Below are 26837 nucleotides of genomic sequence, written 5' to 3' on the forward strand. Positions count from 1 at the left end.
CCCGATGCACTGATCAAATCAAAAATCTATGCGACCCTTTTATTCATTTACATTTATGATCTAAAAATAGATATGATATTGATTGCTCTACTGGTCTAGTTTTCTTAAGTTCACCAACAAACCATACAAAAACAATGATTTAGATAAATCTGTTGATGTTTATAAGTCAAATTGTTGATAAGAATTTTGGGTTATTATTAACAACAAAAATCATTGGCCTGATATTTCGGGTATTGATATAAATAAATACCGGTTATAATCGGAATAAAAACAACGTCATTAAAGGTGTAGACAACATTTTAGTTCAAAATGTACTTCTAGAAGTCTCATCAACTTCAAATTTTGAATCTTATGCCGGGTCCAGACCAAGGCGATAAAATGTAAACACTATTTTGAGTGCAATGACAAAAGTACAACAAAGTCAAAAAAGTTTAGTTGTTGCGAATGAGTTTTATTAACCATGTGTGATTTCACTGGTCTCCTACTGTTGGCAGCACACGCCATTCACACTGCGCCGACAAATTGTCGTGAAATATACGAACAAAACATAGACACTTTGATCTTTACCGACTCGGGACGGGACATTGAAAAGTCTCCGAATTTTGAAACAAAACAAAAAAGTATAAAGTGTAATTGAAACCACTAATTTATTCAACTATTTGCGAGGTTATGAATGAAGCTTTAGTTGGCTCTTAACCGATAAAAAAAGGAAAAAAAAAATACAAAATCTCGATATCATTATACATTAATTGAAAAATTTATCAATTTTTGCATTGAATAAAGAATCGTCCACATGAAGCTGCAAGAATGAGTTTTGATTGCTTTGGTTTCAACGGTTTTTAGATATTCTCTGGTTTCCATAATTTTGTCTGCTTTGAACATCCTTATTTTAAAATTGACTTTTTTTATTAAAATTTTGGCGTTGTCATTAAATCTTTTGTTTATACAGGGCGAGTCTTAAATAAGTGCAAATATTTCCAGGGTGGTTGATCTCGATAAAAGAAACATATTTTCTCTTTATCGTAAATAAGTCCAACATAACTGAGTTATTTTACTTTGAACGTTTCAAAAAAAAATATATTTCTTATTAAATTATCAATGTTGTCTCGGGGTATGTTTTCCCATTCTGCTAATGCTTCATCAATAAGCTGTGCAAGATTTCCTGGATTGTTTCGACGAGCTCTAACCCTTCTTTTGAGCTAGTCCCACAAGTGTTCGATAGGGTTTAGATCTGGTAAACATGCAGGCCAGTCCAAAACTATGACACCTTCCGTTTCAAGATATTCTCTAGTCACTCTGCTGGTATGGGGAGGTGCACTATTGTACAAGAAATTAAAATTATCCCCAATTGCAGCTCTCCAAAGACTAACGATTGGTTCTAGCACCAAATAAACATATCTCCGACCCGTTAAAGTTTGTTGAAGTGGTAACAATGGAGTTTTTGCTCCCAGTATAATACCTCCTCAGAACATTATAGTTCCTCCTTTATATCTTGGTACAGATTTGGCAGCCTGAAGTCTCGCTCGTCTTCCTGGAGCTCGGAGAACCCGAATTCGATGGTTATCTGATCTTAGACCAATTCTGGTCTCATCCGAAAAAAGAACATTTTGTTAATTCTCAGTTGTCCAGTTTTGATGTTGAAGGCATTAATTTGGCCGGTCAATTTTATTTGCCGAGATAACTGTGGGATCTCTCCTACTGTTAAACCTACTAGATTAACTCTCTCCTACTGTTAAACCCTCGAGCACTAAGCCTTTCTCATATGGTTTCAATTAAAACGTTCACACTTGTAGCTGCCAGAAGTTGTCTTTGTAACTCTGGATGAGAAACATTGGGATATATATTACATGAAATGTATATTTGCACTTATTTTAGACTCACTCTCTATATCTTTACAATTAGTACTAATTTCTTGAACAAAATAAAGAAATATTGTATTATTCCTTTTGTGTTTTGATTTATTCATAATGTTGCTTTATTCAACAATTTTATTATTAACAAGAAACTTTAATAATTCTCTTTGAAATTACTTAAGTGCTCGTTATAAGCAGCCACGACGGAAATTTCACGACAAATTGCATATTTGTCAGAAGGAAAACTCCAATTTTAGATTTCCTTCAGATTAAAAACTTTAAAAGTTAGAAACGCTAATCTTCCTGAAATCAAAATTGGAACTGTAAGAGCTTTTAAAATGCAATAAAGAAAGTTTTAAGCTCTATTTTAAGCTCTTTTTTTATTTTAAGCATTGGAATAAATTTTTCTTTAGTAAAATATCGAAAATACTATTATTTGTGTTTTTGTTAAAAAATGTCAAGGGTGACATAAAATTTGTGTATCAAGGTTGGTTTCACGCTTCATGAGCATAACAATTAGAGGTTTTGTTTACTTCTAAGGTGATTTTTGAAAAAAAAATGTCTTGCATGTTTTTTGTATTAATTACCGTGAATTATTTTATTTCATAACTTTTAATTTTATTAACTCATTAGTTGGTCAATGTTTGTTTTACATATTTTAGCAAAAAACAGAGATATACTGAGGTGTTCATTGAGGAGACAGCGTCTTGTTAAAAACCCCGTACAATCCGAAGATTGTTCTTACTTAAATCAAGGAAAATCTTTGATTTGGTTTGGTTAGTTAGCGAAACGCGGTTTTCAATTTAAGATTAGGAATAATATTTGCAACAAAATTTGTAATAACATCAAAATCAAAGTCGCAGTTTTTGAGATATTCCGTGTTTCCGTAGTCCGTTTTTGAGAAAATCCGTGTGGAGGATTCCAAACTCCCATCGGACGCGACCCCAGGTGGCGGTTAGGGGAAATAACCGCGGACCAAAATTGGAAAAATTCCTTTACTTTGAAACTAAAAGAACTGCTTACCAATTTTTTATTAACATATTTTAGTATGGGCGGCTATACGTGCCTCTCGGCGCCATTTTTTTTATAAAATAAAATCCTTCAATTTTCAGATATAGATTGACGGTTTCATAACTTAAAAATAGCTTAAAAACGTCATATTTGGGGGTGGTCGTGTCACAATATGATTTTCTAATGTTGTGCACCCCTCTAGTACTCAACCACGCGCCGCCTCTGGTTACATGACATCTTTATGATATCAGATATCAAATTAGGTGTTTGATCTAATTATGATTATTTATTGCTTTACGTCTCTTCATTTACACCAAATAAATTAATATAATTGTGCTAATAAAGCCAATACAAAAACGTCATGTTGACGAAAATGAAAAAAAAACACATGATTATTTTGTATAAGAAGATCATTATAACTCAGTTTGGCACAACGATTTATATAGCTTAAATTGACGCAATCTTAATAAAAAAACACAAAACATATAACACTTATATTTATTAATAATTATTTACATATTTTATTAAAAAAATGCAATTCATTTAAACAAGAATATTTCTTATACTTATAATTAAATAAAATAGGTCTGTAGCATTTTTTATAAAAAAAAATCTGAAATATTTTAAAAATAATATATATTGTTTGTTACAGAGAAGTAAATAAGATGGACCATCAAGAATCACAAGATGACGAGGCACCAAAGGATCCAAAAGCTGACAAACAGAAGCTGTCTTTTGATGAAACGGATTTCGAAGGTAAAGTAGCATTAATAAAAGAAAATAACTGTAATTTTCTTTTACCAGTGATGTTGGTTTAAAATTATCCAGTCGATTTTCTCTCCTTTTCAAAATTACAAGATTCTCATTTTGTTCTGCCTTATAATTATTATTGTGATTTGATAAATAAAAAAAAATACTTATACAAGTATTCAGTATTGAATTCTTGAAATTACATTTTAATATGGGAAGTCAATCAAATTGTTATTTTCTGTCAATTTTTTTTTGCTATAAATGTTTTGCAATTAGTGCTAATATTATCCAGATATAAGATCCACATAAATACATAGGGTGAGTCATAAATAAGTACAAATATTTTAAGGGGTTGTATATTTCGACCCCAGAAACACGCATTTTTCGAAAAAAAATTGTAAATTTTTTAATTTTTAGTTAAAAAACATAATATCTTGATAATATGGCAACATAGGTAGTAAATTAAATTTACAAAAAAGAAAACCCAGAAAATATCCAGTGGTTCTCAAAATTTAGGCAAAATATACTTTTTTTTTAGTTTTCTTTTAACGAGATCTACCAGCCCTGAAAATATTTGTACATATTTGAGACTCACCCTGTATAATTATAAATATTAATTATAAAAATATGCAGAGGTGAAGTTACATGTTAAAATTTATGAATTTTATATAAAAATATCAAGGGATTTGAACTTATGAATTTCAAAACTTTTAATGGGATCAGAAATAATATTTTGACATAACATGGTAATGAGATAAAGTAATTTATATTTAATTTATTTGTGCAAAATATTTAAATAAATTTAATTTACTATATTTATTATATGCGATTACTATTGAGACACTCATACTAGAGACACCTGTATAATAAAAATACTAAAATAATAAAAAGAAAAAAAATTAAATGCTTTAAAGTAAAATAAAATCCAAGGGTGTAACGACCTTTCAATCGAATAAAAATGTCGTCATAGTAAGCATAGAAATATTATATTATCGAATTATTGATTTTTTAACTCCAATCAAATGTCAGTCTTGTTAGAAAAATATTACAAGTTCACACAGGTCAGTACGAATGTCATTACATCTATCGAGGAAAGTCATACTTTTAGTTAATAAATATATCAAACAACATTATGCATAAGTAAATTTGTTTAAATAATTGACAAATTCCTCAAGTTTAGCAGAAAATTAATACAAATTACTAAGGAGCGTCAGTAGTAAGGAAATTTGCGTAATAAATTTAGCTATTCATACTGAAATTGTTTATTATTATCAGCAAATTAACGAATGTCAGATATTTTTAACAGATTGTGCTGTGAATTATATATACAATTGAAAAATTGAATAATATTTTTTGTTAATGAGATTATTAGTAATATTACTAAAGTTTAATAAAAATCACGTTTAATTTGGTTATATTTATTCATATTATTTTTATTTTTTTAATAAATGTTTCAGAGTTTAACTGAAAAAAAACATCAAACTATATTCTTTCCTTGCAATCAATGCCTGTCTCTATATTTTCAACGCATGTAATTGCATTTTGCTTTTCAATTTCCGTTCTTTCAGAAGTTCATCCACTTCTTCCCACTTTACTTTATTTTCTTTTCAAAAATTGTTTCTTTTAAAGCTACCATTTTGTTTATTTCAAGACACTATCAGGAAATTGAGAATATTTAAAGAAGAGTAAATACACTCATATGCAAAAGTTTTTAAAATGTTATATTTTTTTTATTTTTAGCCCTAGTTTATTGACTTTTTTAGCAAACTGTATAAATATATCATCTATAATTCGTAAACTCAGTTTATTATAAACTTAAAAAATTTTTATGAACAAAATGAACTTGCCACAAACATTTTGAAATTTTTTCAATTATCGTTACTTTTTGATGTTATTCTTCATAATGACGAGGTGGTTTTGGTGATTATTGTTCTGTCTAAGATTGTGCAAAACTCATTGATCTGGTTGAAGATGGCCGAAATTATGAATATTGTTCGAACGATCCACCACACGGTATGTATTTGATGACTAATTAAACTGATAAATTTAATTATGACATAAAAAATTAATCACACGGGTAACTCTCCATCGGATTTAATTTCACTTTTGTTTATTGTTTATTTGTCATGTCATTTAATGATATGTAAAACGGACACAAATATTACAAGGTGAATAGGTGTGGGCGTATAGGTCATATGACCCGATCAAGGAACGATAGTTGCACTAATTTTAAAAAGGAAAATAAAAATCAACAAAAATGTAGTTGACAAAAGGGTCATGGGACTCGTTAATTCACTATCACCGAAGAAACTGCCGCAGAATTCTTAAAATAGCGCTGTTCGATAAAGAGCATGCATAATTTTATGGGTTATAACATGCTGGTATGAACGAGTAAGGAATATTAAATACTTATATTGGCACCTTTGTTGACTGTACGTACGCCATATTAAATATATATTTGAAATTTACATAATCACGAGACCAGATAGAGAGTCGTTCAGAATAATATATTATATATATTTAAACTACATTATAAACACCTAATTAATGGACTTAATGCCCTGTCTACACCTAACGTTTTTACCTGTCAGTCAAAACGTAACAAGTTAAAGAGAAACTCTGTAAAACATACCAAAATGGGACATGCTGTACATTATTTTTATCTTTCTTTACAGGTCATCGAGCTCACAGTGTGTTTGTTGGAGTGCATGTTCCATCTGAAAGAAGGCATTCCCATAGGAGACGCAAACACCATCACAGGACTTCAGAAGGAGAAAAATCCGGCTCAGAAGATGACAGACCCAGTAAGTATTTCAAAAATTATATTATCTTTTCTATAACCAATGGTTAAAACTAGAAAATGTATATATGCATATTGAGTAAATTATGTATAAATGACGAGACTGTTTTTTATATCATTTTAATATTACGTGACTTTAAACCAATGTTATTTATATATATTAATTAATTTAATTAATGTATTAATATTAAAATGTTCGTGTTAACAGACTGACGTTGAAAGAAAATATAAACGTAAAAGATTTAATAGCTCTATATCGAATTTACCCTTTTTATAAGCAGTTATTTTTAGCTCCAAACACTAATTGTGTTGGGTTTCTCTTGTTACATTATTTACATGACCTTAAGTAATTTTACCAGAAAAAAATAGAATTATATTAGGGTTACAAAAATATTTATATTTCCGTGCTTTAGAAATACCATATGATCGAATAAAACCGACAAAGACGGCTGGGGATTAAAAATCGATGATAATTTTGACGAGGTGAATATCTAGATGTCATTTAATAAAAATTGACACAAAACTTGTCAAAAATTGACACTATTTATAGAAAGATTAAAAGAGTATAGAACGTTCTATAGACTTTTCCAGACCAGAAGAGAAGTTTTTGACTAGTGTAGTCAAGATTTTCTCGTATAGATACTGACAGCTTTTCATGTAATAATTAAAAAATATTTAACATTAAAAATACGTCATTATCACAGCTTATTTAGTATCAGCTGGCCATCTTGCTTGTAATAATTTTTTCACTGATAGTAACGTGTCCTTGAATATATCTAATTATTAGCGGGCGATGCACTTGGATTTTGAGTGCATCGAATTTTTGGCATACGTTTATACGCCATGTTAAAAAGTTAAATCATATTATATCGGAATAAGCCTCTTGTGGTGGATACTCCTGTAAAGTTAGTATCAGTAGAAAATTCATTACATAAAATTGGTGGCAGCGGTGGGATTTAAGTCTAACGGAAAAATAATTAGTTTTTTCCAGAGAAAGGGTTTCAGTTTTGAAAAAAATAGCAAATTAACGGCGAACACGAAACACGAGGACCTCCAAACAGGCTAAGGTTGTTATCTAGGCTGTAAAATAATCCGTTACATGTTATTTAGTATCCGCGTTTTATTTCTGATACACTTGCTGACAGTTAGTGCACCAGTCTCGCTGGTTTTTATAAACAAAGCATCAAAAGAGCTTAGAATCCGACTTGTTATATAACATAAAAGATAAGCAAATATCTAGATAGGCACGCAGAGTTTCTTACGAGAGATTGTCGCAATAGTCGCGAGGCTGATTATGAATAGGCTGTGATTTTTGTACTGATAATTTATCGTTTAACAATAACGATAATAATGTTAATTTGTATTGGTATGGGTTGCAAATTGTGAAACATTTTTTTAGGGTTTGTTGTATCAAGAAGGAGGGGATTAAGCATATCAGAGGATGGGGAGATATGTAAGCTTACATGTTTTGGAGTTTAATTTTTAGCACTGTTTACATGATTCTTGAGTGTTTTATATTCATCATCATTCATGTTAAATTCATTATTATACCGGGTGTTTAAAATTTGATTATAACCATTGACTATATCCCTCGGGAACGGTAAAATACAGGGATGTTCACCACATACGACACGGAGTATTGTAGCTAAACGATTATATTTTTACAAATTTCAAGTTTTGAGTTCGATGAAGGACTATTAGAGGTACAATTTAAAAATAATTTACAAGATACAGAGTGTTCCAAATAAGTAAAAAATATCAAAGTTGTATTTTTTTAAAAGGAACACCCTGTATATTATTACATTTTTAGTTTCTACGATTAAAATAAAGGTAAATTTGATTAAGGTTTATTACACTTAAACCTTACCGTTTTTGAAATATTTTCAATTTTGTGAAATTGCAGTAAAAATTTTAAGGCTTCATTTCTCCAAGGGTATCAAAGTTTTTAATACTAAATATTTACTGAAGTTTATTTATTGATCAGTTATTGTGTTGCAATAATAAAAATAATACTACCTTATACAGAGTGTCTAAAAATTTATTTTAAATAATTTATAGCTTTAAACGCCAATAACTTGTTTAATTTATATGGAACGCCCTGTATATTTTAGGAGAATCAGATGCACAATTTAATTGTCTATCAAATTGTATTATACCATTATTACCTATCCCTTCAAGTTTTCGTAGAAAATGCATTTTCTTATAATTTAGACCTCATTCATCAATATACCCATGGAATATTGACATTTTATTATTGACACCCACGGAATATTGACATCATATATTGACATTCTAGTAATATTATCGTTTTGCTAAAAACAGTAATGTTGTATGCAAAAAGAAAACTATTTAAATCTTTATAAAAGAGTATACCATTAATTAAATATAGCACCATTATTTCCGCCCATATACTAATTAATTACATACTTAATTGTATTCGTTAATAAATTATTCTAAATAAATGTGGATTTGAGTCAGAAATCAATATAATAATAAGTTATCAAAATTAAAGTTTCTATTGTTATAAATAAGCATTTATAAAAAAATGAAATATCATTTTTAAGGTGTTACTTTTTATCATACTGTCTAATACCCATACAAAATTCAGTTTTTTTAGTATTTAGAACAATTATTATTAATCAATGCAGTCAGTTAATGTAGTTTGAATACTGGAATCATATTAATTGGTCTTCTTTAACAAATATTTAAACAGTTTTTTTTTATTTTTTAATGAAATAAACGAATTATATCCACAATATTAGTATCTGTACTCTTTAAAAATTTGGTAAATCTTTAAAAATAACCTAAAATGTCAATATTCCATGGGTATATTGATAAATAAATTCTAAATTACAAGAAAATGCATTTTCTACGGAAACTTAAAGAGATAGGTAAAAAATGGTATAATATAATTTGATAGACAATTAAATTGTGCATCTGATTCTCGTAAAATATATAGGGTGTTCCATTTAAATTAAACAAGTTATTGCCGTTTGAAGCTAATAATTATTTAAAATAACTTTTTAGACCCTCTGTATAAAGTAGTATTATTTTTATTATTGCAACACAATAACTGATCAATAAATAAAATTCAGTAAATATTTAGTATTAAAAACTTTGGTACCCTTGGAGAAATGAAGCCTTAAAATTTTTACTGCAATTTCACAAAATTGAAAATATTTCAAAAACGGTAAGGTTTAAGTATAATAAACCTTAATCAAATTTACCTTTATTTTAATCGTAGAAACTAAAATGCAATAATATACAGGGTGTTCCATTAAAAAATACAACTTTGATATTTTTTACTTATTTGGGACACTCTGTATCTTGTAAAATTATTTTTAAATTGTACCTCTAATAGTCCTTCATCGAAACCAAGACTTACAATTTGTAAAAATCTCATCGTTTAGCTACAATACTCCGTGTCGTATGTGGTGAACAACCCTGTATACAGGGTAGCTTAATTTGAGGCAAAGTTGTTGCCTGTCGATAAGTCCAATGATAATCCTTTTAGCGATTGAACTTATTTTTGTCAGAAATGCACAGAAAAAAATAAATTTTTGAACCTTTATTTTGATAGCTAGAAAAAAAAACTATAAACTCATTTTCAAAGATGTCTGAAATAAAAATAAGAAAATATTTTTGGTTTCCTGACGCTGAACTTTTACCATTTACCTGTTAACTAACCAGGCTTGTAGGTGATTAATGTATATATCTTTGTCCTGGTTTTCTCTTCCAGTGGCAAAAAATCCAGATATTTTTCATTCATTTCCAAGCTTGTTATAATAAAATTACCTTCTTGTCTTTTGCTTTCCCTGTTTCTCCCTAGATATTGAAAAAAAAATTCTGAAACCCTAATTACGAAGAGATTTATTTAAGAGACAAAAATACAAATGCGGTTGTTTTTAAAATGCGATATTTAACATTTTTTGTACCTTTCAGTCATCATTAAATACTGTTTTGCATGAAGTTTGAATCAATATAAACGCTGCTTTAACTGCATATATTTTATTTGAACTACTTAAAAGTAAACTTTCCTTAGAATTTTGAACTTGTGGCAAATACTGAACGCGCTCGCATGATTGGTTTCATTCATTCATAAATTAGATTCTTCTTTTTTCATTTCTCTGACTTTTAATCATCGCATCATATTTTTTCAGCCACCTGGGACAATTGTAAGAGTTTAATTAAACATCATTTCTTGCAATTTTCAATTCTTATTTTATTTTTTATGTGTTTGGACTTGACTTTAAAATATTTCTTCTCTTCAATATTTTGAATGTTTTAGCTCGAACAAAATCTGTTGAACGTTGACAGCATCCGTTTTGATGTTTAAAGAACAATTAATTTTGAATTAAGATTTATAAAGAAGTTTGTTTTTTTTCAAGGCACTCCACCCGCACAGAGGGTTCAGTTTATCCTGGGTGAAGATATTGGAGATGATAAATACGAGAGTCACCCTCTGTTTTCCGAAATGGAGGAACTGGTGGTGGATGGTGATGAAATGGAGTGGAAAGAGACAGCCAGATGGATCAAATTTGAGGAAGATGTCGAAGAAGGTATGATAATAATAAGAAACAAAAGTACTATCTTATAATAAGAGTTATTGAAATTTTATTAATAAATTTGAAAACAAAGTTTTCATAATTTTATAAAACATGAGACACATTTTATTTAGGTGGAAATCGATGGTCTAAACCTCACGTTGCTACTCTATCTCTACATTCCCTCTTTGAACTTAGAAGTCTTCTACTAAACGGATCAGTCATCTTAGACATGGATGCTACCACGATAGAGCAGATTGCTGACCTGGCTTTGGACAGCATGATAAACAATAACAGGTACAGTGGCTGCCTATATCCTAGGGAAATCCCATGCAAGTTTTAAAAACCATAAACAAAAGTTCCCCCCATTTTACTCTACAGGAAAGTTTGTTTCGAATTTTTTCAAGAACTTATTAAAATGGAACATATTGTTTTTTTGAATAGCTTCTACGATTTCTCGTAGTTGTGGAGAGTCTTTTGTATTGTTATAACTTATTAACATACAGTTTTGAGGTTACAATAATTTTCAATTTTTAGGTTGCCAATTGACAAAAAAGAAAAAGTAAAGGATGCTCTTCTAAAACGACATAGACATCAGCACCAAAAAGGTCACAAAGGATTGCCCTTCATCAGGTCTCTGCAAGAAATCGGAAAGAACTATTCCACATCCAAAAGTAAGTGTTCTATCACATTTTTTCTCAATTTTAATGGACCGTTTTGTATAATTTAATAAATTATTCATATCCAAATTCTGCGTTGAAATTTTAGGTGGTTGTTTTACTTTAAACGGCAACAGGAGATCTAGAAAATCCAAATCGTATCTAGCCAATAATAGGGCTCAAAATTTCGAACAAGGTTAGAAAAAAAAAATGAAAAAATTGGTTGTGGGTAATATAATTGTTCTGTGGTTTACACGGTCTCTATACTAACACTGCCACTTAACAAAAAATAACATTTAATGTTGCTTTAGTGTTTTTTGTGAAACATCGTTATTAAATTCGTTGTACTATAAATAAGAAAATAAATACAATTGTTTTAATAAATATCTTATAATTAAATGAAAACGACGTTAGAGTAAGAATGGCATTTCCGATATAATATTTCGACGCCTACCTCGACGTCATTTTTATTTAATTATACGGTAAGGAAGAATCTTACTATACTTGAAAACTGAGTATTATTTTTATTGTTAGCGGAATATACCGAGCATATACAGGGGTTTACAACATGGTTTACATTGCGACAGTCTCCAAAAGGTAGAGACAAACAAGGTTTTTCTTATGTGTATTGTGTCTCACTTCTTTCACTGATATTTGTTAATGATGATGGCATCTTGTAAAGTACTTTATTTTATTTTCCTTTTCAAAATTATGTTTTGATTCAAATGCAACGAGGCTTTGGAAACTATACATGCACAATTATCTTGTAGTAGGCATGTATCGATATTTCTTTGAATTCACGAATTCTACAACTGAAAAAATTATATCAACTATGTGTCAGTCAAGGTATATCTATTTTGAGATTGTACACTGACTAGTTAATGTATACAGGAGATTCTTAATTTAATTTGTTTTGTCATTAAGAACTAGAATTGTATTTTAAATTTTTAGTAAGTTATTTTTTTGAAAATTTTTGTATGTTAATTGTTAATAAGGAATAAATACTGGTTAGGACGAGTTGTCATTGTCAAGACATCTAGTGATAGGCACAGAACAAAAAAGACATGTTTTTTGAAGCCTACTTTAACGTCCTTTTTTATTCAATCATACTATATATTTATTTTCAAAAAACTTGTTAATGTGTATGTTGACTAGTCAGTGTATATTCTGAAAAAATGTTATTCAATAATTCTAATAATCGTTTTATAAATAATTTTGCAACCTATCAATTATTTTTTTCTTTAAAAACTTCGATTTTCTTTCTTTTAAAGTTGTAAGAGTGTAATATACTTACGGATTTAAAAAAAAACATTAATTATTACCTCAATTATAATTTTGAGGAATGTAAAGCTTGGCCTATTGTGACTGAATTCTTACCATACGTTTTTTCTCAATAATTTCTAATTCTATGCACTTAAATATAGTTTTAAATGTTAGTTTTCTTGTTTTAAACTGATTATTGAATTTTGCTTCGGCTTTTCAGTTGAAGAGAATAGTTTTTCCGAACAGTCTACAGGAAAATCTTCAGATTTCGGAAAATTTCTGTCTGTTCCAGGACAGGGTAAATAAATATAATTTTATTGCACAAATTATTCTTGATTTTTTTAATGTTGTTTAGCGTGTTATTACAGTACATGTTTGAGTTTGACTTTTGCATTTATTAGTTATTTTTTATACAAGACAATATTAATTTGAATTAATTTCGAGATTGTATAAAACAAAATTTTTTTCCATAGCGAGTTACGTTTTAAAAAATATTCAGAATTTATTATTTCAAGGAATTTATTACGAGTAGAAAAAATATTGTGCTGGGTTGGCGTTGGTTTCTATGTAATTTGACAAATAAATAAAGCTGTCTCTTTAGTTGTCAGTTTTGAGTCAATATTTTTTAATTCTCTTTCATGTCGATTGCTGATTGAATTGGAGCCAGAAATGGCTCAAAAAGAAATAAGTAAATTACCAACAGATATTCAGGTTTGAAAGGAATACAAAAATTTCCAAAAATGGAAGTAATTAAAATTCGTGCGAGAGGAAATAAAGTTTTTAACCTATCCTAGCTGTTAAAGTATCATTTAATCTAGGGTTAAAGTACTATTTTATCTACTATTTTTGATAGATATGAGGCAATTTTAACAGATGCTATGGAAAAAAACATACAAAATGAATTTGGTTTAATTTAGTATTTTTTTAGTAATTTTTTAATTTGTTTTGATGCAAATGATAACAGCCAGATTGACAAATATTGTCAATAAAAATTTACAATGACGATTTCAATCATTTTTGGTCGATCCGTATAAGCATTAACGGTGGATGTGCGAAAATGCTTTACCTGAATGTGCTGCATTCGTAACTAAAATAGCATAGCTATCGATTGAGCTGTATATTGATGCTTTGGTTTAATCTGGCTAATTAAAGTGTTTCAAACTGTTTAAAAATTTATGATATTAAATGTTTTATAGGGATTTAGTGCTTGCACTGCATGATTTTCGCATTTAGAAATTAATGTTAATTTGCTTTTTAATTGTATAATATTTATTTTAGTTTGTAGAAAATTGTGTTTGATATTATTTGTAACTATTTTTTAAACTAGCTTCTTATTTCTTGTTTTTGTTTCAATAACTATGTCACATTAAACTTAATATATCAAATTGTCAATTTTTCTAAAATATATACCTTTTTAACTCATAATTTAGGGCAAGACAAACCACAGAGACTACTAAAAAGTGCCAGCAACGTCTCTATCACAAGAAACCAAAGCGGTACCGACCTGGGTTCTAACGGTGAACTCCCCCAACATAACTTAGCTTTCATGAGGAAGATCCCCCCAGGAGCGGAGGCCAGCAATATTCTGGTGGGAGAGGTGGATTTCTTGGAGAAAACCGTATCGGCCTTTATAAGGTTGAACAAGGCCCAAGTTCTGGGAGATTTGACGGAAGTACCTGTTCCTACGAGGTTTATGTTTCTTCTGCTTGGATCCAGCAATTCGACTTTAGGTAAGGGATGAAGAATTTTGATACTTTTTTGTGTCCGAAAGTAACCTTTACTCGGTTACTCACTAACCGCGCTTGTTTTCGAGAGTTAGTGTCTTTTATGCTACTATTCCAATGCGAGTAGTCAGAACCACAACTTATTCAATACCAGCTGGTCAGCTGGGCTTTTTTGAGTGTACCTGTGCCTCAACTGCTGCATTTATTCTCGTATACATGCCACAAATGATTTTTATAACCTGGAGCTTAGACAGAGCAAAATGTCCATCGAATTCAGTCAAAATTTAAAATTATGTTAAAAGTTAACTAGTGGAAGCAAAATGATACTAAGATAGTTATTAAATGAGTAGAAGTTTTTCAGCATTTTGCTTCGGAAGATATTTCCTACTTCAACTTAAAAAAAATATTGAATTTTGCTTGTCTTCCAGAGATTAATCTCATACTGAAACTGTATTTACAGTGGTCAATAAGTTGTAGATAAGTACAGAAAAGACAGACTAATTATCTCTACCTTTAATATGTATGGTAATTACAATATGCAGAATGATCGGCGAATATTTTGTTAATGAAAAATAGCTTCAGAACCTAATTTGAAATATAACTTAAGGTAAAGGAGTATCTATGTAGGATCAAAAATTTCAATATAAAGTCAGCAACATACTTACAGTTTTCCCTCAAGGCAAAACTGCGCAATCGATGCCTTGAGGAGGACCTAGACACGGAATGAGATTATACTTCAGTTCATTCTTTTTTGGTCTTTATCATACACGTTGAGGAATATCACAAGACTTGGACAGCGCAGTTCAAACCTTGAGGAAAAACTGAACGTGTGTGGCTACTTTAAAAGACCATGGCTGGTACTGATAAGCTCAAGAGTTAAGCTTGATTTTCATGCCTCTGTTCAACGGACATACGATTTGCTTTGTGATTGGTGTCATTTTATATTTTCATTTTCTTAACGATTTCGCTGTTTTACTTATAGTCAAAGAGCTAGCAACGTTTTTGAGAGAGAATTTTAAGAAAGCTCATTCTTTAATATATTTTTTGCTATGCTCTCCTGAACAGAGTGCGGACCGTCTGACTGCGGGTAGACGTTGCGTTCACTACTACGCATCATATATGTATTCAACATCTGTTTACTACTGCGCATCACAAATTTGCCCTGTATTTCAGGAACTAAGGAGGATAGGACAAATATATGTGTAGCATATTTAGTTTCATAAAAAAGTAGCAAAGTAACGTGAAAATCTCATCATTGTATCTCTACTATAAACGAGAAATCCTATAAACCACACGAAAATGGGATACCCTGACCAGATGTGATGCGCAGTAGTCTACCGGCAGCCAGACGGTCCACACTTTGGTCAGGAGAGCACAGCAAAAGATATACAGGGTGGTCCGAACTGTATTCCGGAAACTTCAGCAGCATATAAACAGATAAAAATAAGTAAAAAAGTTCTTATAAATGTATGTACCAAAATGCTTACTTTCGGAGATACAGGGTGTAGGAGTTTCATTTTTATTTCGATTTTTTCCAAATAATTTCTGAAGTAACATCAGTATTTGGATGAAATTTGGTGTCTGGGAGTTTTTTGATATGAGAAATTCGATTTTGATGTCAATATGGCTCCTACTTATAGAGGGCGCCACCTACATATTTTTTACTGGTTTGAAGAGTAATAACTTTTCGTCCGTAACTGTATAAAACTACTAAGTCAAAAAATGTACATTTACGACGTTTTTAACGTAAAAAAGATCTCTTAGTAAAAATCGCTACGAGTAATAGTTCTTGAGATATTTGAAATCGAAATTATCAATACCTGTCATCATTGACATAAATTATAAACATGTTGACTAAATAGTTAATAAACGGAAATCATAAATTTGAAATGTTTTTGTGCCAAATCATCATCAATCATCATTTTTTCGAAGAAAATTTTATGATTAATTTAACAAAATAAAAATTTTCCAAATTTATCTTTGTAGTCAAATAACTATATCTACTCAACATGTTTATTTTTTGTCAATAATGACATATATTGACTATTCCCATTCTAAATATCTCGAGAAGGGTTGCTCGTAACGATTTCTACTAAGAGACATTTTTTACGTAAAAAAATACAAAAATGTATATTTTTTCACTCAGCAGTTCTATACAGGTACGGACAAAAAGTTATTACTCTTCAAAACAGTTAAAACCTTTGAATAAGAAGACTAAGGAAGGAGCATAATGCTATCCATGTATTCATGCATGGTGGGCGGAAAAGCCACCATAAAAGCTCTCTAGGGTGGGGATCCTTGACAGTTCTGTTTGACGATTCATTTGACACATTTGAATTTGATTTGAAATTTTGTGGATTTGTCAGTCTTTACGGAGCTTATTTTATGTTATTTATTATTTATTCTACTACTGATAGTTGTATAAAGGTAGTAAATCTAGATGGAAATTGTGGCAGAACTTAAATTAACAGTGACACTATCGCGATTTATGAAAAAGACTCTAAAATAGTTGGTTGTGTAGCGTGCGGTAAAATCTCGGCAAAAACTGAGTGAAATAATGGAACAACTTTTCGCTAGTAAGTGACTATATAATATACTTACGTGTAGTAAACCGATCATTTATGAAATTCACTTAAATTAACTAAATTATATATTTTTCTTGCATTTTAGCTTTTATTTATTACTGTCAAAGATTAGATGTCAAAGAATTTAGATACGCTAATTTGACTTACCTGCTTCAGTAGCGTATCGGATGTTTGTGTTAATAAATACTTATTATAACTTATCTATTTTTATTAGAATTATATATTTTTATAACAATTTTAATAACTACCAACATTTATTCACAACGTAAAATAAAACAACAAATTATTGAGTCTACCCCACGTCTACCCTACATCATGTTTTACATTTTTTAAATATGGGACACCCTGACCAGATGTGATGCGCAGTACTCAGCCAGAAGGCTCACACTTTGGTCAGGAGCTAGCTCTTGTACTATAATATTTTTTATTAGTGTCGCAAAATAGCTATAACCAATCAGAGCGTAGTCGGACCATCGTATCAACGGATAACGGATGCAAGAAAATCAAGCTTTAGCCGTAAATAATACTATTTTTTGTTTTGTTTGTACATAGGTCATCATGAAATCGGCAGGGCAATGGCCACGTTAATGTCAGACGAAGTATTCCATGAAGTGGCGTACCGAGCGAAAAACAGAAGTCACTTATTGGCCGGGGTGGATGAATTTCTGGATGCTGTAAGTGAATAATAGCATCGATTGAGGAAAGGAAGATGCGCAACCGTATACAAAAAAAATATTTATTCCGACAATGTTGCCAGTAACTTTTCGAACATCTTTTATGGCAGGAATTTACCCATAAGGTTGCGCATTTTATGTTTTCCTTCTGTCAACGATAGTATTGTTTAAAAATAATCCTAAGACCGCAAACACGTGGATATTTTTTAGGTTACTGTACTACCTCCTGGGGAATGGGACCCTGCAATCAGAATCGAACCACCGGCAGCCATTCCATCTCAGGATATAAGAAAACGGCCTCCAGAAAAAGTACCTGACGAAGTCGATGAAGAGGAAGAAGAGCAGAAGATAAGGTAATAATTGTTAGTAGACAAGCAATGTAACATGTAAAGGTGCGTATTCATTATCCGAACGAACGAACGAACGAATGAAAGTGCGGTATATTTAGACGGGGACCGAACGCATGCGGCCGTTTGTTCGGTCGTGCGCTCGACCATCCGCTTCGAGTCGGTACATCAAAGGCGTTCGCCTGCGTGCGCTTTCAGATTTAAGGTGCGTATTCATTATCCGAACGAACGAACGAATGAAAGTGCGGTATATTTAGACGGGGACCGAACGCATGCGGCCGTTCGTTCGTTCGTGCGCTCGACCATCCGCTTCGAGTCGGTACATCAAAGGCGTTTAGACGTCATGGTACAAAGAATACAAGGTATGATCGATAGCGGCTCCAATTTCGTTCAGTTCGCGCATACCACCTGTGACGTCACTAGGAAAATAATGAATAAATAAAAATAAAGAAAGTTGACAGGAGATCTGCATTTTTGAGGTTATGGTTAAGAATTGTTTATTTTAAGACTTTTTAGTTCGTTTAATTTAATAATTACTAAAACCAGCAGTTCCAAAATATATTTAAAAATAATAATTATCTATTAACATGGATTTGGACGATAATAGGTAAAAATACTAAATTTATTTCTATATTCGGTATAAAATTGTTTATTAGGTTTTTAGTTTGCGATGTTTATGGTAAATAATTTTCATTTTTATTGCCTCTGAATTCACATGAGGACAGAGATGAGGATATCTATGGAAAAGTAACCACAAGAGGAATTGTTACATCATTAGTAGAAAATGCCAATGCAGATGAACGTATTGTAATTGTGAGAAGTAATTCCAAGGGTGAAGTTTATTATAATTAGTGGAAGTAATACCAAGGGTGAAGTTTATTATAATTAGTGACCTGTGCTTCTTTTTATATGTAGATGTTTCTGGTTTTGAGAATAAATCGGTTGAACCACACCCAAAATTTAAAGGAAGTATTTGCATACCCAGAATATGCCCATCAAGGGTTATATAGCTCAAATTTCCTTTAATGGTAGGCAATTATTCAATGCAAATTAACTTTTAAGCGACTGAAATATTAAATAGTTTACAATATGGTATATCACTAAAAATATATTACTTTTAGGTACAATTAGGGGCCCGATACATTTCAAAAAGTAGAATATTATTTTATATTAAATGAGGTATTGTACTAACAATCAATTTATATTAATAACGGAGATTAAAAAATAACAGAATAAATAGTTCTTTTTCTTATACTACAAAAATAAACTATAGAATACAACAGTATTTAAAAAAAATAAAAGTGATGTTCCGGCCGAGATTCGAACTCCGGTCTCTCGCTTCCTAGCCCGACTCCTTATGCACTGCTCCATAGTAACTTGCTTAGCGATAATTCAATGACGGTATATAAACAAAAAAAAAACAGGTTTATAACAATATCTTGACGATTTGAACTGGCGCGCGAATGAAGAAATGCGTGCGGTCTTCTCGTGCGGTTCTATCGTGCGGTCCCCGTCCATACCACTAGCGAACATTCGTTCGTTCGTTCGTTCGTTCGTGCGGATAATGAATACGCACCTTAACATGCAATATAGAAATACAAACCTAAATTAGTGCCCTCAAAACCGTCCTTTCCGTGAATAGATTTTCAGATTAAATCATATTAAATGCTTCTCTATACAATGTCCTAAAATGAAAATTCCGGTTTCAAGTAATTTATGGCATAATTAAAAATAATTTGATTAGGAATATAATGGCAAGGGTCAGAAGCTCTGTCTAAAATTAAATTTTAACAACCATTAGCTTTGCGTGGAGCATTTTGTATTTTGTATCCATAACTTTTGGTTATGTGGTAAACTTTTTTTTAATTACGTTTAAATTTGTACACGTATAATTAAGAATAATTAGAGGTAGAACATTTATTTTAAAACAAAATTTATATTATTGAATGTTGTATTTATTAATATGGTTAAATTTTTAAAAATTATACCCCGTAGCCAAAGAACGGACAGACGTACACTGTACTTATTAACCTTATTGTAGGTGAATTAAATAAAAATAACCTGTTGTTACATTTCATTTATTATCAATTTTAGAGAAGAATCTGGCTTAGCCAGAACAGGAGTCCTTTTCGGTGGTCTCCGAAACGACATCAAACGAAAAGCACCCTGGTATTGGTCAGATTTCAAGGACGCCCTCGCATCCCAATGCATAGCCAGCTGGATATTTTTGTATTTCGCTTGTCTCTCGCCCATCATCACTTTTGGAGGCTTGTTAGCCGAAGCAACAGGTAAAGTTTGGCTTGGATTCAAACTTGTTGAGCACCAACTGTATTATTGTGTATTTTTATCCAACAGGAAAACATATGGCAGCTATGGAGTCGTTAGTCTCTGGATTCGTGTGTGGAATGGGATACGGGTTCTTTTCAGGTCAACCTCTTACTATTCTGGGTTCAACAGGTGAGTACTATACAGGGTATTTCATTTTGGTTGAAATCAAACGGTATCTCAGTTATTAGTAAAGATTAGTGGCTCCCAAAATAAAACAAAATGGCAGATAGCAGTATACTTTTAATAATTCTTTGTTTTTTTTTATTATAGTAGCAGTAAATAGTGAAAATAAATATAGAGTGATATATATTTTTGAAAAGCATATGGCAAGCCAGATCATATAATTTATAAATATACAGGGTGTTCCATTTAAGAAAACATAACTCTAGTTCATATCAAAATAACAGACTACAACACTGTAATCTACTGTAAAAAATTCTACAACAGACAGGTTTTACCTTCTCGATACAAGAAGAGAGATACAGGGGGTGTTCAAACTGCAAAATGTTCAAAAACCTTGTAGCTCAGAAACGAATCTTCCGTTTTACAAAAAAGTAGGACAGGTTTGTGCAAACCTCGCCCTTGTGTCTTCACGAATAACGCAGATACCGTATGATATCAACTAAAATGGGACACCCTGTACAGTCAATGGTCAATCGCTCCGAATTATATTTCAGATAATTTTTGAATAGATAGAATTGATAGAACTTATTTGATAAAATAATAAATATTTCTCTTTTAGGACCTGTATTAGTGTTTGAGACGATAGTGTACGATTTTTGCCAGAGGATCGGTTGGGATTATATGTCTTTTAGGTTTTGGATCGGTACCTGGATAGCTATAATTTTACTTATTCTAGTTGCAATTGATGCTAGTGCACTTGTTTGTTACATCACAAGATTCACAGAAGAAAATTTCGCTACTCTAATCGCATTTATATTTATTTATAAGGTATTTATCTAGCTCATAAGTCTTTCTTTCATATCTTCTTTTGTTAGTGTTTGTTTGACATTATTTCTTTAGTCTTTCTAATCAGTGATTTTTATTTATTCTAATTTGTCGTAATTGACTGTAATAATTAATGCACACATTGTTTTATATTAAATTAAACAATTTTTTGACATTTTTAGGCTGTAGAAAACGTTTTAGCAATAGGTAAGAAGTATCCAATCAACACTTCAGGCCTCCAGAATATATCCTACGATTGTTCTTGTCTGTTAAATGATTCTGTCCAGGCGAACCATCCAGAAATTAGCGACTGGTCGGCTTTGAACAAAACAATATGCACAGTAAGTAGCTAAATAAATAGATTAAACATTAATCAAAATACACTTTCCCAATAAATTAACGCACCACAAAAAAATATCCAAAAGTTTAAGTTAAGTTTTTGTCAAAACCACTTCCGATTTGGACGTTTTTTTTTGAATGATAGGTTATCCTTTCCACAATGTTGCTGTACTAACTGTATTTTGATAGGAACCCCCTTTTCGAAAGTATTTTTATACAGGTACAGACTATAAAAGTTATTTCTCTTCAAAAGAGTTAAGACACATGTAGGTGGCGCCCCCTACAAATAGGAGTCATATTGACATCAAAATCAAATTTCTGATATCAAAAAACTTCCAGACACCAAGTTTCATCCAAGTATTGACGGTACTTCAGAAATTATTTGAAAAAAATCGAAATAAAAATCAAACTTCTACACCCTCTGTATCTCGGAAACTACGCATTTTAGGACATACATTTATACGAACTGTTTTACTTATTTTTATATGCAGAATATGCTGCCGAAGTTTCCGGAATACAGTTCGGAACACCCTGTAGGGAATACTCAAGTATGATTCATGTATGCAGTTTCAAACTATTTGTTTTTTCCAGACATTAAATGGGACAATTGTTGGTTCTGGCTGCGACACTCCGCAATACGCTCCAGACGTGTTCCTCATGTCCATCCTGTTGTTTTTAGGCACGTTTTTGATATCGGTAGAACTGAAAGAATTCAAAAACGCCCTATTTTTCCCTTCAAAGGTAAAAAGCACACGAAAATAACTGTAAGTATGGCATAATTATTCCCTTGTTGTTTGTAGGTCAGACAATTTGTCAGCGATTTTGCCGTTATTATAGCTATTATTTCCATGACTCTGATGGATCTCTTTGTCAACATTCCTACCCCGAAATTGCAGGTAAAAATATATAGTTTATAAACTAGAAAAAGAAAGTTGTTCGATTAAAAACATAAAATTTTTGATGACAATTTATTTTAGAAAAAATAATGTTAAAAATCAATGAATACATTCGAATTGTGTCTTACACTGCGCCATAATCCACTTTTACAATTATTATACTCAATGAATTTTTTTTTCGGTTTCTTTTTTTTCCTGTTTTTCTTTTTTTCTGTTTTTTCTGTTTCATTTGTTTATTATTATTTTCTAGGTTCCTCACGAATTTAAACCCACGCTTCCAGACAGGGGCTGGATTATTCACCCCTTCAACAACAATCCCTTTTATTCAATTTTTCTGGCACTGCCCCCAGCTTTATTGGGAACCATATTGATTTTTATGGACCAGCAAATCACCAGTGTTATTATAAACAGGAAAGAGTACAAGCTGAAGAAGGGCTGTGGCTATCATTTAGATTTGTTCATTTTGGCCATATTAATACAGATTTGTACGGTGAGTATTTTTTTTAATGTAATAATAGAGAAAAACGGTATACGGCCGAGTCGGCCGCTCCTGGCACGTATACGTAGACGTAAAGAATCTTTTACGTGTATAAAAAATAGAAAATATAAGAAATGCGCATGCGTACGTAAACGTTTACGTGTTTGTAGGCCGACTCGACCGTATACCGTTGTTCTCTAATATCAAAATTTATATAGGGTCCAGCAACAGTGCCTCCGGTATCTGTAGGTCCTATAAAAAAGAACTCGTTGGAACTTGTTTGATTGTACACTTAAAGTATGTACTAGGGCCTATTTTAGGAAAATATTTTAATTTCTAGGATCGAGATGATTTTTTTAAAAGAACACCTTGTATATTATTGCATTGTTGGCTTTCTTTCAAACCAATTTACATAATTCTACGATATGAGTAAATATATTTCGATAGTTGCAGAGATATGCACCTTGTAGAAGTTTTGTCGCCCTGTAAACTCTATGTAATCAATCAGCATTTCTAAAGTAAATTTTTCGTGAAAAAAAAATATATACAGATTGTTAACTGGACGGTTACTTATTGAGGAACAGAATTGCAACACTGCCTGCATTCTAAATGAGTACTAAGCTAAGCTGCCGATTCGTCCCGTCGCGTCGTCTCTCGACGAGCGGGCCGAGGTTGCCATATTTCAACCATTAAGCTCTTCCAGCGAGTAATAAACAAATTAACAACCTGTATTTTCAGACAATGGGTCTGCCTTGGTTTGTTGCTGCTACAGTGTTGTCAATAAACCACGTAAATTCCTTGAAACTAGAGTCGGAGTGTGCAGCTCCTGGTGAAAAGCCGCAATTTTTAGGAGTACGAGAGCAACGGTAAGTCCAAAAAGAAAATACTCATCACATTTTTGATACTTTATTTTATGTTCCGGATAGTTAATAATTACAGTTAACTGGCATTAATTAGTAATAATAAAGTGTGTTTTTCGCTTTCAGAATGACGCATATTCTCATTTTTTTGACAATCGGCTTGTCAGTGTTCTTAACACCAATGTTAGGGCACATTCCTATGCCTGTTCTGTTTGGTGTGTTCCTCTACATGGGAGTAGCGTCTCTTAAAGGACTGCAGTTCTTCGATAGGATAATGATAATGTTCATGCCTAATAAGTATCAGCCTGATTATATGTTCTTAAGACAGGTAAATATCACTAATATAATAACATAATATTAATCATTATTATTAAGATTCATATTTTTCAATTTTCACTGTAACTCAAGTTCTGACACAATGTCATGCCAGATTTATATGCTTTACATAGAACAAATTATAAAATAAACAAGAAATAATAGAGACATATCAACTCGTAAACTTCAAAATTGTGAAAAGAAGAGTTAAACAAAACTATCAAAGAATCACAAGAATGTGACACTTTGTGACAGAAAGAGCCTTAAAAAAGTGATACATGTTTACATGTTTAGAAAAAAATATTAATAAAAATATTGTTTCTATGTTCTAGGTTCCTCTAAAGAAAGTCCATCTCTTCACAGCCATCCAGTTGGCCTGTCTGATCTGTTTATGGTCAATCAAATCCTTCAGTACCACCTCCATTCTGTTCCCGCTCATGTTGGTCGTCATGATCGGCATCCGAAAATCCCTAGACTTCATTTTCACCAGGCGGGAACTCAAAATACTCGATGACGTCATGCCGGAAATGACGAAGCGGAACCAGCTGCTGAAGGATGAAGAGGTGGGCATCTGCTGCGGCAAAATAACCAGGTTCTTTCTGGGACCCAAGTTGGTCAAAAAAGAACATCACTTGTATGAGAAATGTTCGATGAATGAGAAGGAATCGATAGCGTAATTGAATGATTGTATGATGTCATGGGTTTATTCAATATTCAGCTATTGTACCTGGTAGTAGCTAAATTCCTCCGGCTGCTTTAACTACGATAGCGATCATAGTTTTATGCACTGATTTTGCTAGTTGGGACATAACGATTTTTTAAGGGTACCTAATTATAATTTTAGAACACGTCGCGTCCATAAAGAATTTAAGCGCTATTAGTTGATTAAAAAGAAGTAAACTATTAATGTTGATTAAATCTTATCCTCATAATATATGCCTATATTTATCTGAGGTGCAGAAGATAAAAGGGAGTTCTGGCTGCGTATTGAATAACCTGTGATTGAATTTAGTTTTTTTCACACGTTTTGAACACGCACAAATAGGAACTGTTACTTGTGAAAGTTAAAATAAGAATAAAACTTTTCAGAAAAAATGTTTAGCATTTTTTAAAAATTTAAAGTTAGGAGAAATAATTGATAGTGATCTCTGTTAATAAATATTTGTTGTTTTAATGAAACAAAAATATTTAGGGACATTTATAGTACAGTATTAATTTTTTTAACGCTAAAATTGATTAATTTATCTATAGGATATTTTAAATTAATTTTATTGATAACTTATAAGGGCAAAATGTATCACTGTATCATATTTTTTGAAAAATTTTATTCTTTAAAATATGAATTGTATACCATTTTTTAAGCAAAAAATCCGATTTTATAGATATTATACTGCCAAGGATACATTATCGTGCAATTTTTAACTTATATTTATTATATTTAATCCATTATAATACTAATAGAAGCAAGATTAATATAAATAAATGTAACTAATTATTTAGAACAATTTGCGTTGAATATTTATCACCACGTAAAATTTTGTGCCAAATCGGTTTTATGTTTGTTGCTCTTAGTTCAATTTGAGTGTACTTAAGCCTAATACAGAGTTTTTTTTGGATAGTTTGGTTTTAAATCATGAACATTTCATTAGATACAACACACTTTCGTTTTGGAATTTTAAAATGCTTAATTCTATTGGTAAAATTAAATATTGCACGTTATATACCGATGCACAGTATTGGAGTATGATCAGTTTACCATAAAACACATTTAAATAAACAACAATATATTTTATGGATTGCTACCTATACAGGGTGTTTCAAAACAAATGCGAAAAACTTCAGGGGGTGATTCCTTGTTCAAAATAAAGGGTAGTTTGCTTTATAAACGTTGGGTCAAAAGTCAACCATTAAGGAGATATCGCGGTACAAAGATGGCGGAAAAATAATGTTTTTATTTTTTATCTTGAAAACGAAAAGAGATAGACTAATGAAATTTTACGGAAGCATTACTGTTATGAAAACACACTTTCTGGTAATTTTTTCACTTTTTTAAAATGAGTGGAAGGGGTTGAAATAAACTACCTCTATCATTCTTGTTAATGAAATTTAAAGAAAAATCTTATCAAACACATGCAAAAATAATTAATTTTGATAGTTTAATTTATTTAGAAACTTTTTTATCTCTTGTGTTTTTTTGATAAAACAACGATTTGAAATTAAAAAATAAAATGTAAAGCATTACATGTCAGGACAAAAAACATTTTTAGATAAAGAATCTAGTGATAATAATGATAATAATAATAATCTAGATAAACAACAATATATTTTATGGATTGCTACCTATACAGGGTGTTTCAAAACAAATGCGAAAAACTTCAGGGGGTGATTCCTTGTTCAAAATAAAGGGTAGTTTGCTTTATAAACGTTGGGTCAAACTTTATAAACGTTGGTAAAAGGATAAGA

General features: G+C 31.1%; 1 protein-coding gene across 8 annotated transcripts in view; it reads left to right on the forward strand.

The window, feature by feature from the left end:
* LOC115886381 (sodium bicarbonate cotransporter 3) overlaps nt 1–26837 on the forward strand; it is a 51680-nt gene that overhangs the window by 18746 nt on the left and 6097 nt on the right. For 5 of the 8 annotated variants that reach the window (XM_030905490.1, XM_030905493.1, XM_030905488.1 and 2 more), the window contains exons 2-22: nt 3517–3620; nt 6290–6418; nt 7814–7867; nt 10803–10973; nt 11093–11255; nt 11496–11632; nt 12152–12214; nt 13101–13178; nt 14311–14610; nt 17742–17863; nt 18074–18216; nt 20305–20498; nt 20566–20667; nt 21281–21489; nt 21669–21827; nt 22417–22566; nt 22626–22721; nt 22972–23211; nt 23938–24065; nt 24186–24387; nt 24707–24937. In XM_030905490.1, coding sequence (XP_030761350.1) covers nt 3530–3620; nt 6290–6418; nt 7814–7867; nt 10803–10973; nt 11093–11255; nt 11496–11632; nt 12152–12214; nt 13101–13178; nt 14311–14610; nt 17742–17863; nt 18074–18216; nt 20305–20498; nt 20566–20667; nt 21281–21489; nt 21669–21827; nt 22417–22566; nt 22626–22721; nt 22972–23211; nt 23938–24065; nt 24186–24387; nt 24707–24937 — 3162 coding nt within the window. In that variant the 5' untranslated portion in view covers nt 3517–3529. Of the gene's footprint in view, nt 1–3516; nt 3621–6289; nt 6419–7813; nt 7868–10802; nt 10974–11092; nt 11256–11495; nt 11633–11726; nt 11814–12151; nt 12215–13100; nt 13179–14310; nt 14611–17741; nt 17864–18073; nt 18217–20304; nt 20499–20565; nt 20668–21280; nt 21490–21668; nt 21828–22416; nt 22567–22625; nt 22722–22971; nt 23212–23937; nt 24066–24185; nt 24388–24706; nt 24938–26837 lie in introns of all 8 variants that reach the window. The other 3 variants (XM_030905495.1, XM_030905491.1, XM_030905492.1) reach the window with 3 other exon arrangements.

The sequence above is a fragment of the Sitophilus oryzae genome, unplaced genomic scaffold (genome assembly GCF_002938485.1).
Source record: "Sitophilus oryzae breed Bouriz unplaced genomic scaffold, Soryzae_2.0 scaffold_488_pilon_pilon, whole genome shotgun sequence".
Lineage (NCBI taxonomy): Eukaryota > Metazoa > Arthropoda > Insecta > Coleoptera > Curculionidae > Sitophilus > Sitophilus oryzae.